Genomic DNA, 18844 nt, shown 5'->3' on the forward strand with positions numbered 1-18844 from the left:
ACAGCAATGTGTTCTGAAGACCATCAGAGGTCTGAGAGTGCTGTAGCTCCCTCTGAATATGTAGCACTGGGAAGACAGCTCTTCTGTCTGAAACAGGCTAGTGGTCTACTGATTGGGATATAATCTGTGTACTCCAAATTAAGGTACTGTGAGTTAGAGAAACTCTATTGTTAAGTTCCACAGATATTCTCCCATCAGAGAGAAAACATTACTCCTGAACCACATATCATTCTATTTCTTGCAGAAAATTCAGCTCCAGCACTGTCTTATATGCAGTCTGTTTGCTGACTAAAATGTCATTGTGTGGTATGTGACTGTATTAGAGATATGTTTCACAGAAACACAACACAAGATTGTTCACCGAGTAGTATTTTTAAGTGTGAATAGAGACCAATGAAATACCTATAATAGGTCAGTAGATTACTTATGATTTATCTATATTTAAGAACATATAACAGGTATTAATATAGCTCATTAATAATTCAAATCATTCATAAATGCATTCGATAAGTATTTATGAAGAACATGTTATGCCAGTGAGTGTTCTATGTATAGTGAATATGTAACACAGTTTCTGTTTTCATGGAACGTTTATTAAGTGATAGCTTATTTAAAAAATAAATTTAAAAGAAACATATAAAAATAAAAAAAATCTGAATGGTGAAAAGTATTAAGAGAAAAATGAAGTGAAATATGGTAAAGGAGCTGTGCATGAATGAGGGAGGTATTCCTTTGTAGCAGATAACCAGGGACACTTCTCTGATGTCCTGATACTTCAAACATACCTGAAGGAGAAAGCCAAGAAAAAATCTGGGGGAGTAGCATGAAAGGAAGAAAAAATAGATCAAAGGGCATGAGTTAGAAATGAGCAGGGTTTATTTGAGAAATAACAAGGGGCCAATGTGGCTACAGTTCAGTGTGAAAGGTTCAGAGTGGTTAAGAAATGAGTTCAATGAGACAGCTGAGAGGCAAGATCACCAAGGCTGGATGGAACAGGCTATGGAGTGGATTTCTGGCTTACCCTTAATTAGATTTCAAACCACTATGAGGTTTTGTCTGGAGAAATGACAAGATCTAACTTATACATTAAGTGGGTCATTCTGATTGCTGCTGTCTTGATAATTGGCTTCAAGTGGCTTGTGAGGAAGGGACATCAGTGCTGATGCTATTTCACAGTCCAAGTGATAGGAGGCAGAGCCTGGGTTTGTACAGCAGTAAATGTAATGATTCTAGATATAGTTTAAGGTTGACCTGATAGAATTTGCTAATGATTTGGGTACAGGGAATAAGAGATGGAAGGAATGGCAAATATTAGATCAGTAAATGCTGTCCAAGATATGTCAAGTTAAATAAAATAAATTTGCATAAAAATGGGTAGAAGTAGCCCATTTTTTTTTTAAAAACTTGGAACATAGCTAGTAAATTGTAATAGCAGCTAACTCTATAAAAAAAAGTGGAAGCTGTAAACTTTTATATTTTAATTCATGGATATTGGCATTGAGGATTTTATTATATGATAAAATGTATGATTAATCTTTAAATTAGAAGTAAATGTAGTTTCGATAGACATAATTTTCAATAATATAAATACTAAATTAATTTCCTAATACAGCTTCTCAATAGTGATTTAATAATTAAAAATATAAATCTTATACTTTATTTTTCAATTATGTAAATATTAAATTAAACTTTCAAATCCAATTTTTCCTTTAGAAAATAAAATATCTGGAAGAGTATTATGCTAAGTGAAATAAACCAGTCAGAGAAAGATGAGTATCACATAATCTCACTCAAATATTGAATGTAATGAACAAAATAAACTAATGAACAAAATAAATTCAGAGTCAAAAAAGCATGGGACAGACTGACCAATTTCAGAGGGAATTCAAAGACTGACCCTGACACTTAATAGAAAACAAGTTCAGAAAACATATCTATCACATGCTAGTCACCGTGATCAGTGATGTTTTTCAGACCATTCAACAGAAGTCTCAGACCACAACAAGCTCACTCTCTCCTCTGAATGGGTGTATTGAGGAATGCTAAATGACAAGGGTCACTTCCTGGTACAGTATGAAGCAATAAAAGAAGTACTCACCTTGAGTGATAAGAGAGGATTAAGTTTTCCGAGAACTCTGTCTATTAGGATTAGGCCTAAGGAGAAACAGTAGTCAAATCTTCTCTGTATTGTATGTTCTTCCTCCCTAGAGACCATGCTACCTTTCAAGACCATTCCAGATCATAGAGAACTCTTCTTTTTCTGAATTGCTATAAATATATGGACTATGATACCAAGTTTGTATTTATAATGTACTGACACGGCATTGTTTTCTGTCTTTCTATAAAAGGAATCAGATACATAATATAACCTAGAAATTTCAATTAAAAATTGTGATTTAACCCATGGCTTCAACACTTTACTATGAGTGAATTTAAATTACTTAAACTTATCTAATCTTAGAGATTTATATCTATACAGTAAAGAATATATGACTTTACAGAGTTAGTATAAGGATGTTATGCCTCCATAGGTGGAGGTATCCTATCTAATAAAGAGTGAATATGCTAATTGACTCTCACACTGTCACAAAGATGGAAGTACCCATAGCAAATAAGGAGAGAATATGCTAATTGACTATCCCACCCTCAAAAATGGCAGCACCCACACCCACAAGATGGTGGCACCCAGTATGCTCAGCCCTGTCGGGGTGGCAGGTGCATGGCAAAAATAGGCCTGGGGGCAGGCCCAGCCTCTCTATGTACCTGCCTCCAGAGTCCCCCAGTCCCCTCAGCCCCCCAGCTACCCAGGGCTGTTCCAAGGTGCAGGCAAGCCTCAGATGTCAGCTTTCCAACTACCCAGGCCAGTCCAAAGCACAGGCAAACTTCAGACAGTGACTGCCCAACTGCCCAGGGCTGGCCCGAGGAACAGGCAAGCCTTGGATGGTGGCTGCCCAGACCCCAGGGTCAGCTCACAGAACAAAAACTAAAACAAAATGATAATTTTCCAATGCAACAAAAAACCTAAAGAGGTAAAAGACCTATACTTGGAAAACTGCATGACGTTGAAAAAAGAAATAGAGGAAGACATAAACATATAGAAGAACATACCATGTTCATGGATTGATAGACTCAACATCATTAAAATTCCATACTACCCAAAGCAATCTATGGATTCAATGCAATCAACATTAAAATAATAATAGCATATTTCACAGACCTAGAATAAACTCTACAAAAATTCATATGGAATAAAATAAGACTCTGAATAGCTGTAACAATCCTGAGAAAGAAGAACAAAGTTGGAGGAATCAAAAAACCAGATATCAAGTTATATTACAAAGCCACTAATCGCAAAACTGCATGGTACTGGCCCAAGAACAGACATATACACCAATGGAACCAAACAGAAAACTCAGAAATCAGCCCAAGCCATTATGCTCGATTAATATTTGACAAAGGAGGCAAGAACATACAATGTAGTCAAGACAGTCTCCTTAATAAAGGGTGTTGGGAAAATTGGATAGATACATGCAAAAAAATGAAGCTAGATCACCAACTTACACCATACACAAAAATTAACTCAAAATGGATAAATGACTTAAATGTAAGATGGGAACCCATAAAAATCTTAGAAGAATTAATAGGCAGCAAAATAGCAGACATATGTCATAGCAATATATTTACCAATACAGCTCCTAGTACAATGGAAAGTAAGGAGAAAATAACCAAATGGACTGCACCAAAATAACAAGCTTCTGCACAGAAAAAAAGAAAAGAAAAAAAAAAAAAGAAAAATCAGCAAAACAATAAGAAAGCCCACTGCAAAGGAGAGCATATTTACCTATGTTATCTCCATAAAGGTTTAATCTTCAAAATTTACAAGGAATTCATACAACTTAAAAAAAGGAAAATAAACAATCCAATCAGGAAATGGGCAAAGGACCTAAACTGATACTTTTTGAAAGAGGACCTACAAAAAGACAAGACATATGAATAAATTAGTGTCCAGGTTAACGGATCTGTGCACATTGAAAGAAAATTAATTAAACTAAATATTTGAACATCACTATTCACATCTTCCTATCGTATTTTCCGGCGTATAAGATGACCCCCTAATTTTACAGTTAAAACATAGGTTTAGGCCTATATTCACTGTATAAGACTACCCCCCACTTCCGAGGCAACACCAGTTCTTTTTTTAATAGACCGCCTCTCTGACTCTGGCCAATCTGAGCAGGCTTTTTACTCGAACACAGTGTAGCTTCGGGTACAGAACATGTACACTGTGTTCTAGTAAAAAGCCTGCTCAGATTGGCCAGAGTCAGAGAGGCAGTCTATTTAAAAAAGAACTGGTGTTGCCTCGGAAGTGGGGGGTAGTCTTATACAGCGAATATAGGCCTAAACCTATGTTTTAAGTGTAAAATTAGGGGGTCATCTTATACGCCGGAAAATACGGTAATGAAAAGGAAATAGGATTCTACCTAGTCTCCTATCTATTGTACCTACTCCAGGACTTCTGTGAGGATTCAATGAGATGATGCACAGGAAAATGCTTCACAAACATTTGGTTAAAGTGTAAAAAGTTTTCACCTGGCTATACAGCAAGTCAGGTTCCTGGACTGAAGAAACTCTAAGGAAGCTAGTTGTCAGGGAGAGGAAGCCCAGCGTTGCTACATGATGTCATTACCTGGCACCCACAGCGACCATTTCTGGGCTGGGGTTGGCTGTGGGCCACATTTTGCACCATGGAGTCCATGGTGCTGTTTATTTTTAAATGGCCAGTGCATATCATAGCAGCTTCTGTATTAAGCATCTGCCCCTGGTGGTCAGTGCACATCATATCTAGCATTCAGATGATGGACACTTAGCCTTTTATATATATAGATGCTTAAAGTCATTAATCATCCAAGAGATGCAAATCAAAACAACAATGAAGTACTATCTCACATCCATCAGAATGGCTATCATCAACAATTCAACAAATGACAAGTTCTGGCTAGGATGTGGAGAAAAAGGAACCCTCATATATTCGTGGTAAAAATGCAGACTGGTGTAGCCTCAAATAATTATGTAGTTTCCTCAAATAATTTAAAATGGAACTACCATTTCACCTCGTAATCCCATTTCTAGGAATATATCCTAAAATATCAGAAACACCAATCAGAAAGGATATATGCACCCCTATGTTTATAGCTGCATAATTTACAATTGCTAAGATTTGGAAACAGCCTAAGTGCCCATCAGCAGATGACTGGATTAAAATATGGTGGTACACCTACACAATGGAATACTACACTGCTGTAAAACAGAAGGAAATCTTACCACTTGCAACAGCATGGATAGAACTGGAGAGCATTATGCTAAATGAAATAATGCAGTCAGAGAAAGATAAAAATTACAGGATCTCACTCATTTGTGGAATACAATGAACACAACATAAACTGATTAACAAAAATAGTGCCAGAGACATAGAAGCATCAAACAGACCATCCAACTTAAGATGGAAGGGGACGGTACAGGGGAGTAGGGGATATGAGATCAACCAAAGTTCTTGTATGTATGTATATGAGCATGAACAATGGACACAGTCAGTAGGAGGGTGAGGACATGTGCTGGGGGTAGGAGCGGATGGCGAGAGGTCAATGGAGGAAAAAGGAGACTTAGGTAATACTTTGAACAGTAAAGAATTTAAATTAAAGAAAGAAAGGAGAGGGCAAGAGAGAGAAACATCAATGATGAGAATTAGTCATTGATTGGCTGCCCCCTGCATGCTCTACACTGGGGATTGAGCCTGCAATCCCCCTGGTCTGGAATGGAACCCTGAGCTCCTGGTTCATGAGCTACGCTGCCTGCCAGGCTTAGACTTTTCTTTTAAAATAAAATTCATGTATTAGTTCTTTAATCTTGCTCCTATAGTAAAAATTATTTTTTAGTTCTTCATGTTTATATACTTTAATTATTTTTAGGCAATTATATCTTTAAAATGTCTCAATTATGCTTTTAAAATATATATTTTAATTATTATGTACAACCTCTATTCATAGAATTACAATTCCCCTCTTTAGTGCTGTGCATTTCAATATTCTGAATAGAGTTTCACCATGTTTCCAAAATATACAAAATCTGAAATTTAAGTTTTGAGATCAGTCTTAAAGGAAAATATGTCCTTTTAACGTCATTTTGCTACTCACTGACCTATATTCCAGTCTTCCCTGGTATAAAGAATTGACATTATATAAATGCTTATTATTTTAAACTTTCACTTGAAATCAAGATCAGTGATATTATATATATTAGTTTCAAGTATAAAAAAGGAGCATTTATAGAAACTACCTACTGTCATTTGTGTAGTATACACAGTACTTGAAAAAGTTGATAAAAATGTTTATAGTACTTTAACTTCACACTGCCATTATAAGGGTTTAATAACAGCTTGATCTTCTTAACTTTGTAACATACAAAACCATGACATTCTAATCAGCTAATTTGCATGCTTTAAAGCCATTACATCTCAAAAATATTTTGGGGAAGCCAAATGTTTGTCACTGATATTTTAAAAAATAACAACTAAGAAACAAATGGTAAGTTCAAAGTAAAAAATATGGATTATTAAAACTACTGCGACCTAAAAAGACAAACTGCCATAAAAAGGATATTTCTAGTTAAAAATATATGCTATTAATGAATATGTTGTTTTCCTAGGAACTTTTCCAACCTGCAGCATGTACATCCAGAGGAGAAGTAACATCAGGTTCTGGTGAAGCGGTCTCTTCAGTGCCTTCTTGAATTTTCCCCCCTTTTAGCAGTGTTGAAAATAGGTCTGGAAAAGCATAGGAAAGCTATATCAAATTTTCCTGAGGAGGTTTTTTTCCATACTGTTTTAGCAATGTTGCAGGGTGAAGGTGTTATATGATACGACATTTCGTATTCATTTTCACTAATGAGTCCTCCCATGTAAAATTAACAATATCGTCAAGATAAATACAATTACATTGTATTAACTTAGATCAGGCTATGTTTGAAAATATGGATGTGTGAATCAGATCAGAAACAGCCTAGAACTAGACATATGTAAAAATTCTTTCTGAAGAAAACTTCAATGGTATCTTTTATACAAAGTGAAACATGATGCTTCAGAACTATCTAGGACTTTTGATGGGCTATCTTTATGAGCTGAATTTGCAACAAAAAAAAGATAAATATATGTTCTTATACAGTCAATAAAATATGAAATGCATTGTTAAATAAAAATAAGATTCCCATGTATACTACACAGTTCGGTTTTACATATACATGTCATATGTAATCATTTTATATATATTTACCAAAAAAGAAAATATCATTAATTTCATTCCTAACTCTTAATGAAAAAGATGATTTATGTTGGCAAATATATATCATTCTTCCCTTGTTCAAATGATCAGTGTAATTAGTAACAACATAAAAATATATTTTGAATTGATTTCTCCTCAATGCTGACTATATGACATATAGTAAAACTATTGATGATTTATCAGTAGTTGTTGTTCTAAACATCCATTAAAATGTTGTAATATAAGAATACTGTTCAGGTTTAGTGAAAACAAACATAGTAAATACTTAGAGAGGTTACTAAAACAGTAGCCATTAATCTAAGTGCTCTGAGAGTTACTGAATTATTTAACGTACTGGCCTGGGTGGACATTAGAGAAGCGATATTTGAATACCTATATTACAATTCAAAATGGATATAAGTTATAAAAAGTAACATCTCTTTTTATGGTGCTAGTATATAAAAACAAGTAATAAAACAGAGTGTTTTATAATGCTAAGAGCAAAAATAATATTTAGGGCTATCATATGTAAAAAACTTTTCCAACATATTTACATTTTAATATTGATAATCCTTTAGGAAAAAAACAATTAAATTATGTGATTAAGTACTTAATTTGTTAGTACTTATTTCAATTTTATTAGCCTACCCAATTACCTAGAACTGAGTTCATAACGTTATCTAAACTTCCATATCTGAAAACATTTTAAAATAATACTATAAGTTTGAATTTTTAAAAATATTCTTGTAACCCAATTACCAAATGACTCTGAGATAGTTGTACATATAGTAAGATTTTAGTTACTTAATATGTCATTTGCTTAACAAAACAAAAACCTATTTGAAATATGTTTCTGCTTGGTATATTTTATCTAATTACTCTAGAAATTTGGTTATTTCAAAGTCACAGTTAAAAATAATAGTTCTAGGCTGGTAAAATAGTTCTACAAAATAAATTATTATTTGTGAAAATGATTAATTTGCAACGAAGATTACAAAGTGGTTATTGTAATTTATTTAATATAATTGGCATAAGATAAAATTAAAATTTATCTTTCACAGTAAACTATCAGCAGAAATGAAGACTAAAGTTGCAAGAAGGGATTTCTGGTAGAAACTATGCTGGTTCTATGAACAATGATGATATTTATGTTAAAAGTGAAGTATTATATTTACAAACAGCCTTCTTTGCGGCTCACAATATCTTTAAATTTATTTCCCTGTGAATAAAACTAATTCAAATGGGATATTTCACATTTTGAAGGGGAAATTTTAGCAATAACTTATTTCAACATGGACAATACAGTATTGTGGGAGAAACCCTAGGATTTAACAACAGAAACGTCTAAGGTAAAAATGTTCACCAACATGATATTGACATTAAAGAAAATAATTTAAAACTGGACAATTAGAAAACCTGCTAAATTGTCCACAAAATAAGTTGAGATGTCTTAAAAATCAATTGTAACTTAAGCAAACAAAATCCAATTTATATACAAAAGAGTTCACAAGCGTTTATAAAAGATTCAATGTTAAAATATATCTTTTAAATTTGAAGGTGTTAAAGTTAAGACATATATAACAGTAAGATTACTTTGATTTTCATAAATTTCTGACCAACAGATTGTCCCTGTTATGCAACCAAGAAGAATTAAAACATCTGAAAAGACCAGATTGTGAAAGAAGAAGAAAAAGCCAGAAAGAAGGATTGTTGTTGAACAAAAGCACAGTCCAAGAGAAACCTTTTCAAAGTTAAGACAGATAAACCCAGTGTATTATACACGTGAAATTGGTGAAAACTTTATTTTCCATAATTCAGTCATTATAGAGTTCACAAGCCACAATAGCTATAACAGGAGAAAAATAGCACATTCCTTTCTCTTTGAAAGAGTATATATCAAATGATTATGATGGGGAATTTAAGACATTTTTGTGGGGGCTAGCAATCTGAATCTGTGCCAGTAACCTGCCTTTCCAACACACAAATTCTTGCTAGCCGATAACTCCATTTGTGAAAGAATGTAGGAGGCTAGCAGCCTGACTCTGTACCTAGTTAATCAGTGTCCCTAATGCACATTTCTGTTAGCCGATAGTCTATGCACTGCCGCTTCCTTAAGACCCGTTTACCTAAATACTCCCGCTTTACAGAGGCCTAACACATGAACCATACACAACTCTCAGAGGGCTTTATCAGCACTGGTGCCAGGCCAGGCCTGTAGGTGTGGTCTCAAAAGCCCCCATCCCAGCACACAAGGCTTTTTGCAAAGCCTGCAAAAGGTCCAGATGTCTGACAAAGAAACCAAAGGATTGCTCAGGATTTGGAAACAGGCTTCCCTGAGTCACGGTATTAGTATATCTGGAAATAAATGTTGTTTTTTCCTGTATCTCGAAGTACTCCTGTGTATTTTTCAGTCACCTGGTAAATTCTGTAACAATTAGATAGACATGCTATACATGTGTATTAGTTGACATTAGCAAAATTTTAAATATCAAATTATTTCAGGTAGTATCTTATAAGAGATAAAGTATAAACTTCAGTTTAAAGGAATAAAGGTAAAATTTTCTAAGCATATTGGAATCACATGAATTAAGCTGAATAAAATGAAGCAAGAGAATGAAAGCAAGTTCATTACTGAATTATAAATTCCATTATTGAATAAAATAAAGATTAATATAATTAGCTGGCTAGTGAAGTATTTTAAAGTCCCCCCTCAATGCCTAGCCAATTAGAGGGCAATAACAAATCAACAGAAGACAACTGGTTAGGTTATATGCAGGGACTGAAACATTCCTGGATTTAATAGTGACATACAAAATAATTTTGCAGCACACAGGAAAGGGAAAATGGAAATAAAAAAGAATTCTTAATTTAAATGTTGTGTGGGTACCTGTGTTGGGTTGTTTATTCTGATAATTAAACAATACTTAAAGTCTTTAAAATGATTTTTTAGCCCTGACAGCGCAGGTCATTGGTTGAACTTTGACCTGTGAACTAGGAAGTCATGGTTTGATTCCCAGTAAAGGCACATGCCCAGCTTGCGGGCTCAATCTTCAGTGGAGACATAGGGGAGGCAGCAGATCAATGACTATCTATCAATGTTGATGTTTTGATCTCTCTTCATTTCCCTTCCTCTCTGAAATCAATAAAAATATATTTTTAAAAATAAAATAAAATGCCATTTTAACTTAGGAAAACCTACCAGGGGTGGGATACTATATTTGCCCTATTTTTTGGTGAAACATGTCTTGGGAAATATCTCTTCTAAGTACACTTTAGATAACATGGATCTACAGTAAAAAATGCAGCATGTGGCAATGGAAAAATATCATGGTTCTCCACTGAGTTGCCATTGCAAATACTGAGTCTCTCAGTAGAATTTCCAAATTCAACTCAGTATACATATCCTAAGTTTAGGAATTCTGTTATAACTGATTTCATCCAGAGAAACTTGAAAAATAAAAATAAAAATTATATCCTACTGTACTTATTAGCATAAAGAGCTTGAAGCAAAGTCATTTGTCAAATTAAAAAAAATATTAAGAAAAGTATTATTAGAGATGGACACACATTTATACTTTAGCCAAAGGCATTGGCTTTTACATCTATGAAACATTAACTCGTCCCCCAATAACTAAAAGCAATCACAGCCAATTATAATCCCTGCCTCAGTACATTGAAGAAAGACAGTTTCTCTTATTGAAATAGACATATACATATATAAAACTCCCTAAAGGGAAATTAAATGAAGTGCCTAAATGAGTCATTTTTTAAGCAACAGACATTTCATTTAAGGTGATATTAATGAGCTTTTATGAATTTCTATGGCATCTATTACCCTGTCACAAACTTTAATTAAATTCTTCCAGAAACTTTTTTTATTAGATATTTTATGTGAAGACTAGAGGCCCAGTGCATCAATTCTTGCATGGGTGGGGTCCCACTGGCCTGGCCCTGATCAGGGTGATCAGGGCTGGGCAAGCCAGGGGGAGGGCCTGCAGGTCATTGGCTGGCTGTGCCCGGCCCTGAATGGGGGGAGGGGGGGAGGTGGCTGATTGGGTGGTCAATAGCGGGGAGAGGGCCCATGAGAAGTTGGCCAGCCAGTGCCAACCCCTACTGGTGTGGGGGGCACTAATCAGGGTAGTAGCCACACCAGCCTTGCACCTGATTGGAGTGGAGGACTGATCTGGGGCAGAGCTGACAGGGGGGATGGGCTGTGGGCCATTTGGGATGAGGGGGCCAATCTGGGGCAGGGCTAGGCAGGGGGAAGTGCTGCAGGTTGGCAGGCCAGCCTCACCCCCCATTAGGGTGGGGGAGGGCAATCTGGAGCATGGCTGGCCAGAGGAAGAAGTTGTGGTCCGATCAAGGTGAGGTAAGCTGATTGGGGGTAGGGCCAACCTGGGGTTGGGGCCGTGAGGGGTTGGCCAAGTTGTCCCCACCCCTAATCTGGGGGGGTGGGCCAGTTCGCAGGCCTGCAGTGGGCATCATTGCAATAGGTCATTATGGCATTCAGGTCTCTGGCTTTTATTTTCATATATAAAAAAGTATATATATATATATATATATATATATATATATATATATATATAAATTTAAACTTTAGTCTCAATTCTCAATCTATGAGCTTTTGTTATCCCTCATCCCTCCCACAAAATACTTTAAGTCTGAAATTCAAGATATTTCTTCATATTATCCCTAGTTTGCAGAGTATTCTAACATATTATCTATTTATTGTTGATAGTAATGTAAAAAAATACATATCCTTAAACCTTGTAAAGAGTAGGCTTTTTTCCCCCCAATTACATTCTTACTATATAATGGCTATATTTTTTTAATTTGTGAATAATGTAGTATAGTGAATGATAGACAACAGATTTAGCTTTGTACTAACGATAAAGTTTGCCTGCTTAAATTAAAAAATTGTGACATGGATATTTTATTAAAGTTATGTTCCTAATTTATTTGATTTACTTTAAAAATTAATTCAGAACACATTAAATTCATTATATAATACTACAAAAAAGAAACCTCTCTCCCTCCATAGAAACTTATTAGTCAAACGTTTAAATATATAAGAACATAAATTAATATAGTGAATCAGCCAAGCTGGCATGGCCCAATGGCCGAGCATTGATTTAGGAACCAGGCGTTGGGGGTTTAATTCCAGGCCAGGGCACATGCTCAGGTTTCAGGCTCAATCCCTAGTAAGAGGTGTGCAGGACGCAGCAAATCAGTGATTCTCATCATTGATGTTTCTATCAATATCTTTCTCTCCCTCTCCCTACCTCTGTGAAATCAATAAAAAATAAATTTTTAAAAAATAAAATAGTAATCAAAACTCATATACTATACTTTAAATTATTACAGTAGCTTTTTAGTCATTATTCATTATAAACAGGAATCAAATTTAAATAAAGAAATATTACTAAGTGATTATACAATTAGAATAAGCCTGGTAAATTGAAATGAACTATCTCTGAAAAATTCTAAATAATTCTGAAGGCACTATTTCATAAAATCAAGACAATTTCTGATTAAAATACTTTATAAAATATTCAATTTTTTTTTAATTTCCAAATAGTTTAATATTACTTTCTCTAGTACAAACTGAATGATGTTTCTGTGATATTAGTAATAAGCTATTTTTAAAGTTTTACATCCATACACATTTTTTTCATGAATGGGTACAGCTATAGTCCTATGGTATGATTCTCTCATCATCTGGTTTATTAGTTCAAGCATTAGCTGTCTTGATGGGAGCCTGTACAAAATGATTTGTTTAAAACATCTCTTTGAAAAGAGTTGCTAGCATATGTTTTGAGAGAATTATTTCTCAGTTATATTAATATATATCAAACATCTGATATTTAAAAAATTGGATGACATCCTCCTCCATGTTTTATACACACATCAAACCCATTTGAAATGTGAAACATATATTTATTTTCCCTAACAGAACATTAAAGCCAACTATAAATTACTTAAAATATTATTAACCCAATTTCAAAAAGTATTACAAATAAAATGCCCAAGTATAAAATTGTACAAGATTTAAGCTTAGTTTTACTCATCTCCTCGCTGCTTTGCACACTACCTTTTATCTCTGAAAGAACTCTGCAATATGAACTAATTTTACCTATCAAGCAATTCCTTTGTAAATTAACTCACTAATAATATTTCTTGTCAGTTATTATAGCACAACTCTTGAAATCTTAATGCTAATAATTTAAAATCACACTTCTTTATGTTTTAATAATATTGGACTATAAAAATTTAATATGTAAGTTAATATATATATATATAATTTCAGAGAGGAAGGGAGAGATAGAGACATCGATGAGAAGTAATCACTGATTGGCTGCCTCCTGCATGCCCCCCACTGGGGATCGAGCCCACAACCCAGGCATGTGCCCTTGATCAGAAACGAACCTGGGACCCTCTGGTCCACAGGCAGACACTCTATCCACTGAGCCAGACCAGCTGGGACTAATATGTAAATGTAAAATGTAATTGCATCCAGTTGGTAATGTATTAGTTATTTTTTTCCCTTCGAAACCAATTTTAACCTCTAGCATATGTGTAAATTTAGTAGTACTTATTGGTAGATCTTAATATCTTGTGCTCCAATGTCTGTTCACTGTAAATCTCAATCCTGATGGAGTCATCAAAATGATTTAGTGGGTAATGACTATGAAAATGGGGGAGGAGGGTAGAAGAGAGGAGAGAAAAAAGTGAGGGGGAGGGATGGGGAAAGGAGCTAGAAAAAAGTAAAATAGAAAATAGGATAAGTATTATTTTCATTATTTTCTAAATATAGGCTTGTGTTCATACTAGGTTGCAGTGTAAAAAATATTGTAGTGATTCACAAATACCAAATTTCCACACTGTTGGGGATTACTATGTCTAAGACTTTACAAGTCAATTAAGAAAACAATTTCTCATTTTGTAAATCTTTTGAAGTTATTCAAGATGGATTTTAGCAATTGGGGGCTTCTTGTATTCTTGATTGTTTGACTGGTATCTTGAACTCAGTGATCCCCGGTCCTGGGAATAACAACAAAGGTTTCCTCAGGTAGTATGTCTTCTAATCAAAAGGACTGTCCTCTGTGCTTCCTGACATATTAACCCAACCAGTTCCTACCATACAACTCAGTTCCTACCATTTGAGGACAGCTCTTTCTTTCCACACTCATTACTCATTCCGTACTGGAGTCCACACCTCTTCTCTCCATCCTGTGGATCACTGTTTTCTCTATGGTTCCTTCAAGACCCCTACACACATTTTTACTTTTCTCAGATCTTCAGTAAGTACCTTAAAATATTATTCTATCAAGTAATGGCAACAATGCTACTATGTTACTATTACTGAAAGTAGTAAAGATGATGTAAAAAAGAGAGAGAGATCCTAGAAGAGGATTTCAACTACTCTCTGCTTTTACAATTATAAGAATTATCATTTATGCTTATATTCCTTTCTCCTTTATATTAATTAAAATCTCAATTTCTATCTCTGGTTAGAAACCTGTTTATAGACAGCCAATGTGAATCCATTCCCTAAGGCTCTGTACTCAGGCTTCTAAATCAAAAAGTACAATAAATTTCATTATGGAACTAAGAAGTTCACATATGTCCACACTCTTCTTTGCCCATCCCCAAATACAGACAGGTCTATTCTCTGTCTTCTCTTAAGGTTTAAATGCTGGATAGCCTTCCCAGGACTCAATAAATAGCTTTTAAATAATTAATTATTAAAATGATGGCATATATTAAAAGCCACATTGAAATACAGAGCTTCTACAATGTTTTAATTTGTTAAAGGCCTGCATTTCACCATTTGCATCTCTAGAATCACACCAACCTATACACACTCATAAAATTAGTAGTTTTTCCTATTTTCCAATTTTTTTTTATCTGTAAAACTAGGAAAAAGAAGTGGTACATATTTAATAGGGTTCGTTTACAATTCAGTAAAATTAATGTACATAAGGTGCTGGGGACAGTGTCTGGAACATTTTTTGAAGTGTGCATTATCACTATTGCTATTACCACTCCTACCGAAATTGCTACCTACCATTATCAACATCATGTGAGGGGGCTATGGCAGTATAAAAGGAAGTACATGTACTGGAGTGAGATGCATCTTTATTTAAATATGGACTCCCTGAAAGAGAAATGCTGGTATTATGGAATATGTTTTCTTATACTTTGTAAGCTTCTGTTTCCTTATCTATAAAATGAGAATAACAACAAATGATTAAATTTTTGTGAGAATTAAACTTCAAAATATGCCGAAGCCGGTTTGGCTCAGTGGATAGAGCGTCGGTCTGCGGACTGAAAGGTCCCGTGTTCAGTTCCGGTCAGGGGCATGTACATTGGTTGCAGGCACATCCCCGGTAGAGGGTGTGCAGGAGGCGGCTGGTCGATGTTTCTCTCATCGACGTTTCTAGCTCTCTATCCCTCTCTCCTCCTCTCTGTAAAAAATCAATAAAATATATATATATATATATTTTTCAACTTCAAAATATATTTAGCGTAGAAGGCATACCACTTTTAGTGATAGGTGTTGCTGAAATTTATTGCCCTTGTCACTTCCCATTTTAGCCAAATGGTAACAATTTAACCATTCCTATGCATTAAGCCAGTAATTCTGTATCTCCCACTAGAGAACAGTGGTTTTCTTCAAGTATGGATTAATTAGATTAACCTAAATTACTGTAAGTACCACTTATTAAAAAAAGATGCTTATTATTATCATTGAAATATAATTGACACATAAAGGAATGCACAATTTTAAAACAAAGTAAACAATTATTTGAACATATGTAACATTTTCCTTACATTAAATTTTTGTTGTTAGTTGCCATAGTTTAACTTCTTTTCCCCTTATTTTTCTTTAAAGGAGACATATTTTACTCTTTAAAGAGCTTTTACTTTTAAAAAAGTTCATGCCTTGATATGCCCATAATTTTAATTTTAGATTCAGTCCATGGGGCCCTATTTAATGTTTAATAATACTGACAAAAATATTTAATTGCATTATCTATCTTAAAATCTTGTTTCTTCTTAACACCAATGGTGTTTCACTAATTTTTACCGCGTAGCTTTCTCACAATCTGACAAAAGAATTTAGATGCTCTTCCTCAACACGCTTTTATATTTCAATAAATGAAAACGTGGGAAAAATAAAACTAGATCACTTTAGGGTATGCATAAATCTTCATTCTCCTCTGGCAAGCAAGAAGATTCTTTCAACTTTCTTTGCTTTCTGAATAATACTTCACATCTCTGACAGGAGTGCCTCCACTAAGCTCTGCCATGTTGCAATTTAACTCTGCCAAAGATCACAAAGCAATTTCTCTGCAGGCCACGTATATTTAACTGAGTAGGGCTCTTTGGAGCGCCTGTTCTTTTTAAACTGTAAACAATGACTTTAAGAGCTGAAATTAATTTTGTCAGGAATTTTCCAGTATAATGTTTGCTTTGGAAGCCAAAATTCTGAACAGGTCAGGTCCCTTTGAATTCAGGTACTTTTACCGGTACATCTGTGGCTGCAGTTGACACTAAAATGGCTTTTTAAAAACATTACTAACACTGTCTAAACTCATATTCATTTTTCCAGCTTAAAAAAAAAAAGTTGTGTTTTTATATAATGTAACCCTTTCCTAAATAGAGAAGCACTTACTTATCACTGGTCAAGAAAATTAAGTAGATTTTTAAGACTAGTATAATGATAGCTATCTCTAATTCATCAATATCTCCTGATTTTTCAGGCCTGTGTTTTATCTTTAACGAATTACTAATAGCAAGTTTGTAATTATATCTTAAAGAAGTTTCATTCAGGCAATTCTTTCGGTGCTAGAATAAAACATCATTTGAACGTTGACGTGCAGCTTCAGAAATATAAAAGGTAAAAATATAAAAGGTTTTAAAAAATTGTGATCAGAGGAAGAATTCTGTACATTTAGCTGCATATATAAATTAACTAATTATACCTCTACAATACTCCTCATTTGAATTCTAGTCATTAGTTTTTAAAATATTTGTTATTCACACACAGTTTTGAAAGGAATTTGAGAGACAGGACAGGCTGTTCTAAGAAATAAAGAGGGTCCGCGAGACAGGGCTGCAAATCTAAAGGGCAGAAATAGCTCCACGGTGCCAAAATGTTTATCACCCTCTCACAGAGGATCGGGAAAGGCCTCTCACGGAGGACCGGGAAAGGCCTCTCACAGAGGATCGGGAAAAGTCACAAGATACAAGGAAGACGGAAACATTTTCACAGAGAATAGAGGAATGTTGCAAGATAAGGGGAGAGAAAGAAGGAGCTTCAGAAATATGAAAGGTCCATAAAAGATAAAACATTAGGTGTCTGATTCTCCTCCTGGTTCATAATCGCTGTTAGGAGAGACTGAACTGTGGTGTAGGGACCAGTTAGGAAAGCACAGGGTAAAATGGGGAAGGAGTACAGTTAGGAGGGAGCATAGACAGAACTTACAGGCTTTAAAACTTAAAAAAAAAAAAAAAAAAAAAAAAAAAAAAAAAAAGGCCTAGTTGGTTACTCCCTTGGAAACCCTTTCCTATGTAGGAGTTTGTATTTGCTTCCAATAAATTTCCACACTTTTACTAACAAGTTCGCGAGTTTATTCTTCAAACTTTGTGAGGCAAGAACCTACAGGGAGAATCCCTTCCATGAACCCCATGTTTTAATAGCAAGTATCTTTCTTAGTTTCTATCACAATCCTTGGTGCAAGAAGACCCTCAACAAGAGTTCGTTAAATGCATTCAGAGAAATAAAAAATAGAAAAAGGAAAAGAAAAAAAAAGAGGTAAAATCAGTACTTATTTTTAGTGTTTTTTTTTAACTAAATCATTAATCTTGAAAACTATCTTATTCATAGTACTGAGATATTTACAGATTATTTATTCAATTCGTACTATTGCACACCTACTACTATATCAAAGAACTAGTTGAGTCTGATGCTGAGGACACATGCAATACACCACAGTTCAGTCTCTCCTAACAGAGATTATGAACCAGGAGAAGAATCAGACACCTGATATCCAATCTCACAATTTCTTATTTTATTATAATTACTAGAGGCCCACTGCACAAAATACATGCATGGGGGTGGGTGATACCCCTCAGCTCAGCCTCAACCCTCTCCAATCTGAGACCTCTCGAGGGATGACCGATTAAACACTTAGGCCCGATCCCATAGTGGAACGGGCAGTTCAACATCCCTCTTACAATCCAGGACTGCTGGCTCCCAACTACTTGCCTGCCTGCCTACTTGATTGCCCCTAACCACTTCTACCTGCCAGCCTGATTGATGCCTAACTGCTCCCCTATAGGCCCGATTGCCCCTGCAGGCCTAGTCTCCCCCAAAACTGCCCTCCCCTGCAGATCTGATCACCCCTAACTGCCCTCCCCTACCAGTCACTTTGTGGCCACCATCTTTTGACCACATGGGGTCGGCCATCTTGTGTGTTGGAGTGATGGTCAATTTGCGCATCACCTCTTTATTGCATAGGATA

At 35.0% G+C, this 18844-nt stretch overlaps 1 protein-coding gene across 2 annotated transcripts in view; it reads right to left on the minus strand.

The window, feature by feature from the left end:
• Positions 1-18844, minus strand: part of EPHA6 (EPH receptor A6) — an 874394-nt gene that overhangs the window by 752420 nt on the left and 103130 nt on the right. Inside the window, exon 3 of one of the 2 annotated variants that reach the window (XM_045584048.1) lies at positions 6716-6820. The exons of the other annotated variant lie outside the window; for it this stretch is intronic. Coding sequence (XP_045440004.1) covers positions 6716-6748 — 33 coding nt within the window. The 5' untranslated portion in view covers positions 6749-6820. The remainder of the gene's footprint in view (positions 1-6715; positions 6821-18844) is intronic. 2 annotated transcript variants of the gene reach the window in all.

The sequence above is a fragment of the Pipistrellus kuhlii genome, unplaced genomic scaffold (genome assembly GCF_014108245.1).
Source record: "Pipistrellus kuhlii isolate mPipKuh1 unplaced genomic scaffold, mPipKuh1.p scaffold_m20_p_2, whole genome shotgun sequence".
In the NCBI taxonomy this organism is placed as follows: domain Eukaryota; kingdom Metazoa; phylum Chordata; class Mammalia; order Chiroptera; family Vespertilionidae; genus Pipistrellus; species Pipistrellus kuhlii.